Source organism: Physeter macrocephalus, chromosome 13 (assembly GCF_002837175.3).
Source record: "Physeter macrocephalus isolate SW-GA chromosome 13, ASM283717v5, whole genome shotgun sequence".
NCBI lineage: Eukaryota > Metazoa > Chordata > Mammalia > Artiodactyla > Physeteridae > Physeter > Physeter macrocephalus.
The window spans coordinates 16527286-16539204 of record NC_041226.1 but is presented as its reverse complement, the minus strand read 5'-3'; the positions used below and the strand labels follow the sequence as shown (position 1 = coordinate 16539204).

The 11919-nt window shown below is 46.2% G+C and overlaps 1 protein-coding gene across 1 annotated transcript in view; it reads right to left on the bottom strand.

Annotated features, from left to right (window-relative positions):
- Positions 1 to 6903: 6903 nt before the first annotated feature.
- ATP7B (ATPase copper transporting beta) overlaps positions 6904 to 11919 on the bottom strand; it is a 50471-nt gene continuing 45455 nt past the window's right edge. The window contains exons 17-18 of the mRNA XM_028497816.2: positions 8053 to 8108; positions 6904 to 7068 (exon numbers count right to left, since the gene is read on the bottom strand). Of these exons, the coding sequence (XP_028353617.2) occupies positions 6904 to 7068; positions 8053 to 8108 (221 nt within the window). The remainder of the gene's footprint in view (positions 7069 to 8052; positions 8109 to 11919) is intronic.

Sequence of the window (11919 nt, the reverse complement as noted above, 5' to 3'; positions counted from 1 at the left end):
GATGCAGGGGACACGGGTTCGTGCCCCGGTCCGGGAAGATCCCACATGCCGCGGAGCGGCTGGGCCCGTGAGCCGTGGCCGCTGGGCCTGCGTGTCCGGAGCCTGTGCTCCGCGACGGGAGAGGCCACAACAGTGAGGGGCCCGCGTACCGCAAACAAACAAACAAACAAAAAACTGTCTTCAGACATTGCCAGCTGTCCCCTGAGAGGCAAAATTACCCCTGGTTGCTTACCACTGAGATACACCAATTGGATTGAAAAGTGAAAGTGTGTGAAGAATTGTCATTCAGTAACTGTTATCAGTTAATGCCCTTTATTATCACTAAACTTATAGGGGAGGACACACCAGGGGCTATTATCACTACTCTTATTGATGCAGAAGCAAATGGGGGACAAACAATCCCATCACTGTCATATACAAGTCACTGTTTATTCCCACTGGAGAGAAGGGGCTGCCCAGCCCACTCCCCCAGTCTCTTCCTGTTTCAGATTTCTACCAAATAGGGAAACTTTCTACCCAGCAAGAAACATATTCATTTTCTTAGTACTTGGAAAGTTTAGAAATTGCCTAAAATGGTCCTTACCACCATAATTATCATGGATCTACTCTACTGAGCATCTGTTGTGAATGAGGGGTCCACCCTCTCTTAGAAGAGCTTCCATGTGAAAGGGCCAGGGGGAGCGTGTGATTCAGTTTTGTGAATTTTGCCTGTTTTCAGCATAATAGTGAATAGATCTTTCATAGCGTATTTTTGTTTGGTTGGTTTATTTTACCTTTTGACCCCCTTCACCCATTTCTCATTTCTACACACTCCTCTGCCCCTACACCTGCCACCTCTGGCAACCACCAATCTGTTCTGTGAATCTATGAGCTTGGGGGGGTTTTCTTTTTGTTGTTGTTGGAGATTCCACATATAGATCATATCGTATTTGTCTTTCTCTGTCTGACTTATTTCACTTAATGGTCTTGAAAAATCCATCCATGTTGTCACAAATGGCAAGATTTCTTTCTTTTTTATGGCTGAATAATATTCTGTTTTATATACCACAATTTCTTTATCCATTCATCCATCGATGGACTCTTCGGTTGTTTCTGTATCTTGGCTTTTATAAATAATGCTACAATGAACATGGGGGTGCATATATCTTTTTGAGTTAGTGTTTTTGTTTTCTTCAGATAAATACCCGGAAGTGGAATTGTTGGATTGTATGGGAATTCTATTTTTAATTTTTTGAGGAAACTCCATGCTGTTTTCCACGCTGGCTCCACCAATTTACATTCCAGCCAACAGCGAACGAGAGTTTCCTTTTCTCCACATCCTCGCTAACTCTTGTTATTTCTTGTCTTTTTGATAATACCCATTCTGACGGGTGTGAGGTGATATCTCATTGTGGTTTTGATTTTCATTTCCCTGATGATTAATGACGTTGCACATCTTTTCATGTACCTGTTGGCCGTCTGCATGTCTTCTTTGAAAAATGCCCATTCAAATCTACCCACTTTTTAATCATATTGTTTGGTTTTTGCTATTGAGTTGTATGAGTTCCTTATATATTTTGGATATTAACTCCTTCTCAGATATATGATTTGCAAATATCTTCTCCCATTCTGTAGGTTACCTTTTCCTTTTGTTGATGGTTTCCTTTGCTGTGCAGAAGCTTTTAGTTTGATGCAGTCCCACTTATTTATTTTTGCTTTTGTTGCTTTTACTATTGGTGTCAGATCCAAAAAATCATTGACAACACCTATGTCAAGGAGCTTACCACCTAAGTTTTCTTCTAGGAGTTATATATAGTCTCAGGTCTTACATTCAAGTCTTTTATCCATTTTGAATTAATTTTTGTGTATGATGTAAGATAGTGGTCTAGTTTCATTCTTTTGCAAGTGGCTGTCCAGTTTTCCCAACACCATTTATTGAAGAGACTGTCCTTTCCCCATTGTATATTGTATATTCTTGGTTCTTTTGTCATAAACCAGTTGACAATATACGAAGCAATAAATCCCACTGGAAGGGTAGTATACAGTAAAAGTAGGGGATTAATCCCTTATAGAGCTAGTATGAAGGTTAAAAGACAAAAGTGGTAAAAATAACTGCGGTTAGAATAATTACTTAAGGGATGCACAAAATAGAAAGACCTAAAATGTGACATCTAATACAAAACTTGCAGGGGAGAGTAAAAATGTTGAGCTTTAGAATGCAATCAAACTTAGGTGATCGACTTAAAATAGACTGTTATAGATACAAATTGTTATATGTAAGCCTCACGGTGACCACAAAGCAAAAACCTGTAGTGAAGACATTAAAGATAAAGAGAAAGGAACACAATCACACCAGTGAAGAAAGTCTTCAAACCACAAAGGAAGAGAGCGAGAGAAGAGGAGGAAGGAGAGGGGCTACTAAACAGTCAGCGAGCGATTAACACCGGACAGCACGTGTGTACCTTCCCTAGCGTGTGGGCACCCGTAGGCTCCCACAGTGAGTTCTGTGAATGAAAAAGCGGATTTACTGTTATTTTCTCAAATTGCAGCTTTTTTGTGGGTTTGGCACTCAACACATATTTATTTTTGCTTTGAATTGAAATAAATCCATTATCAAAGGTCAGAAAAAGTAATTCGGAAAGGGGGACATTAGCCAGAAAGCAATCAGTGAAAGAATGTGCAGTATCACCGGTAATCCAGAATGGAAACTAAAAGAATTAACTTTCATTTTTGCTTAGGAAAGTAATGAAAATGATCTAGTCTTCCTAACGCCCAGGGCTGGCTGTGGTGTGGTGAAACTGGCACTTTCATATATTGGCTAGTGACACTGGAAATGGATACAAGTCCTTTGGAAATTAATTTTACCTCAAAAACCAAAAACAAATGCTCATGCTTTTTAATTCAGTAATCTCATATCAAGTTATTTATTCTAATGGAAAGATATATCTCTTGGGATTAGTCAAAATAGTGAAAAATTGTAAGTAAATAACCAACAATAAGGTATAGGTTGGGTATAGTATGATGTATCCTGCCTGCTCTGTAGAATGTGGTATTGATAGAAGTGTTAGAATGATGGTTACAAAGACCACACAGTTATAGAAAGAATTCTTGTGTCAAAATGCGAAAAAAAAAAAAAAAAGAAGGGAATTCCCTGGCAGTCCAGTGGTTAGAACTCGGCGCTTTCACTGCCGTGGCCCGTGTTCAGTTCTTGGTCGGGGAGCTAAGATCCCACAAGCTGCGCAGCACAGCCCCCCCCACAAAAAAATGTGAAGTGTTAATTTAATGTGCCCTATGAATACAGCCATCTAAAATGTGTGTGTATGTGTACACGTACACATATACACACATACATACATATATGCTTGAAAGAAAAGCTCCAAAATACCAACAGTTGTTGGGCTAGGAGTCCTGCAGTTGTTTATAATGACAAATGGTTTTCTTTTCTCTATGACCTAATTTCTCTGTTACTTTACTTTCATAATTTTAAAGAAAATATTACAAAAGAGGAAAAAATATTTCCCCTCTGCCATCACATCATAGCCCCTCTTTTTGTTTTTCCTCTTGGGGGACTTATTTCTGCTTATCTGCACCCCTACAAGCTACTCATTGTCTCTGGAATTTGGGGAAATAATTTACGTTTCCTTTTCAATGATACTTTTTTTTTTCTTTTGGAGTAGATCCATTTATTTCAAATTAATTTACATGAATGATCCATGTTTCATAACTCCTGGGAGGAGAGATCTACATGCTTAACTCTGCCAAAATACTGGCATTGAGACTTCATCACATTTTCTTGGTGGAAATGGAGAAAACAACTTTCTGGGGATTCATGAGTTTTCTCTAATTGTGCATTTGTGTACACATGTATTTGCTGGAGATATGGTTCATTCCTCCTTTTTTAATTAAAAATTCAATCCAGTGATGCTTCTTGAATGTTTTAAATTATAAAAGTAAACCTGCTCATGGGTGAAAAAGCAAAACAGTATTAGGGTAAAAAGTAGAAATGAACATACTTCTCACACCTTCCTCCAGCACTTTCCTCTGGCCCGACCCCTGTGGCCCTGTACGTGGCTACTTCTCTCCACAGGTGACGGGTATTAACCATGGTTTGCTGTGTGTGCTCCATCTTTTCCTAGGCATGTCCATACACATGTGGACCTCGTTTACATTAATGAGATTGTACTGGACACACCCCTCTGCCCCCTCTGCTTGTGATAAGTTGTGTCAAATTGCCCTCCAAAGAAGTGGCACCACCGACGACATAGCCTAGCTGTTTCCCTCCCGCCTCACTAGAATCCTAAACTGTTCTTCATCTTTGCTGATACCTCATGGTTGTTTTAATTAACACTTCATTCCTTATCATTGTGTGACGTTGAACATAATTTATGAAGTCGATTGTCCAGCATTTGGGACCTTATGTGGGAATTCTGTCTTCTCCTTCTGGCTGGGGCCAAAGCTCGTTTCCCACATCAGAGCCACCTGTCTCCTAGGGAACATTCTTTAAGGTGTGACAGAATTAGCAGCACATTATTCTTTTTTTACCTCTCATCCATCTTGCCAGTTTATAAAGTAAAAGCCTGAAGGAATAAGAATGGCCTCATTTATAAGATGGATCTAATACCTGTACCTTGTGTTGGTTTGTCTCATTGGGTCTGATGTTATAACCGATAAGGGTATCATTGTTTTTTTTCAATGGATGTTTCTACCACCGTTTGCGGTTCGTGACTAAAGAAAGCAGTCAATTTGGGATATTCAAATTTTTAAACATCTCTCTGTATCCTTACACTGTTTTTTTGTGTGTTTGCTTGTTTTCTTCAAAGTTCACAGGAAACTAAAGCATGTGCCTCTTAGCCCAGTTGCTGGCCCGAGGTACAAATGCTTGTGTTATGATGTAACACAGACAAATACAGGTGGTTTCCACAAAAGCTGCTGTGGATTTGAAGACTGTAATATCTTGGGTTGTAGGTATGATAGGAACAATTCACATGTTGTTAAAGAAAATTTATACATTTGTGGCAACTCCGCCACACAAATATGAACAGTTTTCCCTTCTTTCTCTTCCCCCTGTTCTTTCCCTTCCATGACACAGAAGGAAAGTGTTGGCCCCTGGCTAGATGTGAAGTCCACACCAACCCCTGAGAAGAAAATTCCACTGCCTTCTCAATGTTATTTATGTGCTGCTCCCTGTGCTATTGAAGTCCACAAGTCCCGAAACTCCAGAGGGCTGTCTGAGGGCAGGATGCAGAGCATCTGGAGCTGAGTCAGGAAGAGAGGTGTGTAGGGACTGGTGACGTGTTCGGTAATGCTGCCAGTGACACAGGGAGGGGCTTTCTCTCCCCCGGATGCCCCACAGATGGTGAGACTCGCCCAGAGCAAGTGCTTTGCGTCATAACAAGGGACACACCTGTTCTTCATCTAGAAAAGTGAGGCTAGGAAAGACCCTTAGGAGCCCTGCTGGGCCATAACCCCCTCCTGCCCTTTGAGACCGGGTTTGTCCTTGGGTACGGGACAGTTGTTTTCCTAGATGGGGTTTTAGCGGCTCAGCTTACGTGGCACCCCTGTGGTCATCGACCTCAACAAGTGTCGACACCAACAAAAAAAATCTGTAATTCATTCAGGAGCTAGTTGTCCACGACTGGGGGCCTCCTTTCTGTTTGACAAAAGGGTGCACACCGGGTAAACCCCATCAGGCCAGGGAACTGGCCTAGTTTCATGTCTCCTGGTGAAAAGCCAAGTCAGTGATCGGGAGGAAGCTGTTGTTTAATCTGGGCTTCAGTTCCCCTGATTTTCTGTGTGTAGGGCCACCAAGGCGACAGTTTTTGCAGGCACATTGTAGAAAGAGCGAATCCTCGTGAAGAGACATTCTAACAGTAGTTCTCGGAATCATTCATTAAATGTATATCGAAGGCCTCCTGTGGGCTGTGCACGCACGTCTTGCACAGTTGTTTCTGGAAAGGCAGCGGAGGGAGGCAGGGTCATCAGGGGATAGCTGGGGTTGCCCCGCGCTGCATGCTGTGGGAGACAGGGCGTGTGACACCCTCGCGCTCAGCTCGGAAGCTTCGCGTCCTGTTTTCTCACTGCAGTCAAAACTGTGAAAGCCGGTTCTGGTCAAGTGAGAGCAGGCCTCTCAAGCTTGACAGATCTTACGACCCCTGAGTTCTAATCTAGCTGTGTGACCTCGGGCAAGTTCCTAATTCTTCTGATCCTCCGTCTCCTCCTCTGTGAAGTGGGCACGATACTCCTTACCTGGTGAAACACGACTGCAAACCCACAGGACTGATGGAGAAGGTGTGCCCACCTCCTCGCATTCCCTGACCCTCCCTGGGAAGCCCTTCCTTTCTGGGTTTCTTCCCCTTTCCTCCTGCTGGGTGGTAAGAAGGACAGGCTGGCCTTGGAAGTCTCAGAGGCCAGGTTTCAAATGAGTCACAGAAGCTGCATTTCAAATCCCAGTTCCCCCACTGAGTAGTTAAGCAGCTTTGAGCGTGTGAGCGGTCTGAGTCTCAGTCCTCTCTGTGCCTCCTGGGGAACCAGGGGGACGAAATGAGGGGCCCGTGGGAGGCCCTGGCAGGGCGCTGGGGATTTGCCTCTGATTTCAGACTGACCCGCCTCCCTCACGTCGACTCCGACGCGCTGCAGATACCAAGCCAGCCTCTGAGCGTGGCACCTCCTAGAAGCACAGCGACAGGGAATAACAGCTCCGTGTCGCGTTGTAATCCCCGGAGCTGAAAGCACTGGCTGAGCCACCCTGCCTGTGAGTTAACAGGGGATCGGCAGGACAGAGAAGCTGCCAGAGCCAGCTCGGCCTGCCAGGGTGGCCCCCACCAGCAGGCCCACGCTGAGCAAGGGCGGTGGAGTAAATCACAGCGAGCAGCAGCCTCTGGCTGTGCGCCCTTCTCCTTCGTTATCACTTCCACACGTATCCCGTCACTGCCCGCATCCGCTGCGCTCAGGTCCTTCCACCTGGGAGAGCCGGCGGGCGGCACTGCCGAACGCCGCGGTCCCCTGGTCTGCAAATCTCTGCGGTACCAGCGCCGAGGCCTTTTTAGAAGTGTGCTTGGAAATGGAGCTGTGCCCTTTCAGGACAGGTTCCTGGAGGGACTTTGCGTATGAAGTGAGGATGTTTGCCCCAGGTCCTGTCTGGATCAGCCAGCACCCCACCCTTCACCCCCGGAGCTGACCTCTCCCCAGCAACAAAATGGTAGAAAATTGCAAAACTGTCCCATACTCAGGCACTAGGGGCAAAGGGACAGAGCATCCACCCCCGCTCCCAACCTAATGCCTTTACAGGGCTACCTCATTCCCCGGGCAGGAGAATTTGCTGTTCTACCTGATTGGTTGGATTTTGGTTGTGTATTTTATTTTATTAATTTATTTATTTGGCCTCGCTGCGAGGCATGTGGGATCTTAGTTCCCTGACGACCAGGGATCGAACCCGCGCCCCCGGCAGTGGAAGGGTGGAGTCCCAACCACTGGACCACTAGGGAAGTCCCTATTTTAAAAGTTATGGATATTTCTTCCAAAGAAGGGAAGCTCTTTCTCATAGTGTCAGCTTGCTCAGACCATAGCAAGTCCACAGTGAAGCCGCGGTGGGTCTCCAGGCCTCCTGGGTCTCAGTCCAGGCTGCTATGGTCAAGTCCATGCTTACCCGTTTTCCGTGGGCCTTGGAGAATGGTGTTATAATCGAGAAAGCTACATGTGTGTGCGGGAGTGAGAAGGGCTTCAGCTCTGTCGATATATCTGAGTCAAATCTGGGCTCTGCCAGTTGTCAGGTCTGGCTTTAGAGCGAATCTTAACCTCTCTGAGTCTCCAAGACTCCATCTGTGAAACTGAGTTAATAGTACTTCCCAGGATTGTTGTGGGGATTAAATACAAGAAGATGTCTGTGAAGTGCTAACCTAACACCTGGCACGTAGCGGTTGCTCAATAAATGGTACCTGTTATTACCTTGCCCTCCAGACCCTGTGTCTTCCCAGCTGTGCATCCGTGGGCAAGCTTCTTAACCTCTCTGAGCGTGGTTCCCTCATCTGTGAAATGAGGGCTGTTTCAGTCTGATCATGGCTAACAAGGCCACACCTGCAGGCCGACCGGTGTCAAAGCCGGCACCCGGAATCCAGGCTGACTGAGGCCACCTGCAGGCACGGGTGACACGCACACAGGTGGTTAATTGGTGCCATGTCAGTCCTGCCACAGCTTTTCTAATAAATTATGTTTGATTCCCAGAACTTTGTCAACAAGCAAGAACAATGCCAGGAGGTGTGGAGAAGGCGTGTCATCGATGCATTTCTAAAATTGCCAGCAGTGGTGAGTCACAGCTCTGAGAAATGTCCTAGTTTTGAAGGATTTGGGCTTCACTTTGGGCTTTAACAAGTCTGAAGTCACATGACTTGTTGGAGCCCAAAGGGAACCCTGTGGGTGGTCTGTGCTTGGCTCAGGGTGGCCCCAGGGTAGAGCTGGGAGGATAGTGTCCTGACCTCGGTTGATGCCCCTACTTCTACTCCTTATTCAGGAACCTTTAGCTTTTCATAGTGCACAGGATGTATTTTCAACAGAATCTGTGTTTGGAAAATGTTTGAGTGAATGGAGTCACTGGTAACAATCAACACGTAATGGCAGCGGAGCTGGGGGACGTGCAGGGAGATGTGAGTGGATTTGGACTGGGGTGGCTTCCCGCACCCCCATCCTACCCTGTCTCCTTGCCAAATTGGACTTTCCCCACCATCTCCTGGTGGGTCCCTTGTGTCCAGAGGGGTTGGGCCACATTACAGAAGGCCCAGGCTATATCATAACATTTGGAATATCCTTAAAACAAATCCCAGACCTTGGGGCTCCTTGGGGTGAAATCATTTACCTCCTACTGAGACGTGTGGTCTGTCTTTTATACAGATGATGTGTGAATAAAGGGAATCTCGTGGGAAGTCTTAAGCAACTTATCTTAGAGCGGTAATATTGGGAAACGGCAGGCAGAGGGTAGAGTGGACTAAGGTATAGGGCCAGGAGACAAGGGGGTGGTGGGTGGGTGCCTGGTGACTATGGTATTGACATGCTGATACCCACGTAAGATCACCACCTCCCCACCTCCCTCTCCTCTCAGGGCAGCTCGTTCAGTGCTGCGTCGCCAGCACCTCCAGTGGTGCCCAGCACATAGTAGGAGTGTGGTAACTGTCCACCGAATGACTAGATGGGTGAATGAATCCACCACCGGCCTCTAATACAAGCTCCTCCTCTAGCTGGTGTACCCAACCCCCTTCTCATCCTCGTCAGACACAGCCTGACATTTTACTCCCTGCAATGGCTCGAGGTCGTACAGCCCCCTGCACCTCTGGAGCATACCTACTATATGGGGGCCCGAGTGGGGGCAATGGTCTTGGACCCATTCCTGCAGAAGAGAAAGTGAGCTTCAAATCACTTGAAAGACCCTTTGTGAGTGGACCCCTGTCCACTTCTGTGTCATCTCCTCTTCTTTCCCTTCTCACCCTGGAAAATGCAGCCAGACAAAAACACCAGGTTCACTTTTTCCCCTGGGCCTTCCAAACTGCATTATTGGTCGGAAGGGAGAAAAAAATAGTAATTATGCAGTGGAAAAATTGGGGAAAACTCTGACGGGTTCAAAATTAACATCACCAGCGAGGGACAGATGGCCATCGTCTGTGCAGGAGTCTGGCTGAGAAGGCACCACCGTAATCCAAACACAAGGGAACAGGGGCAAACCCAGAGTGAAGACTGTTGTCTTAGTCCTTTTGGGCTGCGATAACAATTTGCCATAGCCTGGGTGGCTTATAAACAGCAAAGGTTTATTCCTCACAGTTCTAGAAGCTGGAAGTCCAAGTTCAGGGTGCCAGCATAGCTGGGTTCTGATGAGAGCATCTTCCAGGTTGCAGACTGCTGACTCTCCCTGTATCTTCACATGACGGAGAGCAGAGAGGAAGCAGGGTCTCTCTTGTCTCTGACAGGGGCACTGGTCCCATTCGTGGGGCCTCCACCCTCACGACCTCATCTAATCCTAATTACCTCGCAAATGTCCTGCCTCCTAAAATACCATCACATTTGGCTAAGGTTTCATCATGAATTTAGAGAGGACACAAACATTCGGTCCATAACAACCATATTCTTCAAAAATGTCAACATGATATAAAACAAGCGGAGTCTATGGAAATGTTCTAGATTCAAGAGGACCAAGGACATTCAACAACAAAAGCCAATACCCGACCTTAGATTGGATCCAACCCAATTGGAATATGGATAGTAGATTAAAGTATTCTCTCAATGTGAATTTAAGGAAGTTTGCCAACTGTACTAATGTTGTAAGAGAATGTCCCTATCCTTAGGAAATACACACTGGGATTATTTCCAACTAAAAAGTTTAAAAACTTAATACAGGAAGCATATAGACAAGAGAAACCGAGTGGTAGGTATCTGAATGTTTGCTCTGTTGCTCTCTACTTTACTGAATGTTTGAGAATTTTCACAATTAACAATTCTTTTAGAGTTTAGACTGGAAAAAAGCTTCCCTGGTCTTATCCTGAATTTCTTACAATGCTGCCCTAGATGCATCTACACCACAGTGTTTTCCTTTCAGATGACTTTTAAATTTCTTCTATATGGTTTTCTACATTTCCTGTGAAGTACTACATACTTATGTAATGCGAAAGCAAAGTTCTATTTTAAGAACAATCTTCAGATATTCCCTTTAGGTGGATTGGCAGCTGGTCCCTATCCACATGTGAAGTTAGCTAAGTGGGGGAGGGGAGGGGAGGAGGGGCTTGAGGCCTGAAGGGTTGACCCTTCCGTCTGTCTGTCCATCGAGGGAGCAAGGCAGTCTCTGTCACGGCCTCAGACCCCACCCAGCCACCTGGAAAGCTCTCCTGGGACACTGCCCAGCCCTGACCGTCAGCTTCCCCGTCTCACACGTTCTTTCCATCAAGTTCATTCTGCTGTAGTACGGCTGCTTCCCTGCACCCTGAGGCTGGCCTGGAGGATCGGTTTAATAACTGGGAAGCAATGAAACCTTGATGAATGGCATTCGGCCTCTGGCCGGTGTGTGCAGCCGGCCTCTGGCCATCACGGGATAACGCAATTAAATGTGACTGGTACGCTGAACCCAGGTCAGGGCACCTATCAGGGTGTCCTGGGAAGCCCTCTTAGCACCACTTGGAGATGGCAGCTCAGTGAAGGCAGGTACAGGGGAACACTGGGGGAGAGGCCGTCCACCCTGAGACTGGACCAGAGGCCCGTGACCCTGGGTGTTTCAGCCCCCAGGGAGGTGGACAGAGGCTCACGAAAGCCCACATACTGAATGTCGAGAGGCAGTTTTATGCTACGATTCTGGCTGTGAGAAATAGCACATTATTTTATTTGATTTTTTAAAATTAATTCATTAATTTTATTTCTTTAATGTGCTTTTAAAACTTGAAAACTTCTCCTTTTGTAGGTAAAATTAAACTGACTTCGCGTTTCTACTTGCCAGCAAAAAAATCAGTCTTGGGCGTTGCGGTCACAGAATTCATTTATTTATGGCTGTGCGGGTCTTCTCTGCTGCGCGTGGGCTTTCTCTAGTTGCGGCGAGCGGGGGCTACTCTTCGTTGCCGTGCACGGGCTTCTCATTGTGGTGGCTTCTCTTGTTGGGGAGCACGGGCGGGCTCAGTAGTTGTGGCTCGCAGACTCTAGAGCGCAGGCTCAGCAGTTGTGGCGCATGGGCTTCGTTGCTCCGCGACATCTGGCATCTTCCCGGACCAGGGCTTGAACCCGTGTCGCCTGCACTGGCAGGCGGGTTCTTAAGCACTGCGCCACCAGGAAAGACCCCCCTGCCCCGATTTTTTAATGTGCTTTTAAAACTTGAAAACTTCTCCTTTTGTAGGTAAAATTAAACTGACTTCGCGTTTCTACTTGCCAGCAAAAAAATCAGTCTTGGGCGTTGCGGTCACAGAATTCAGGATGTGGGAC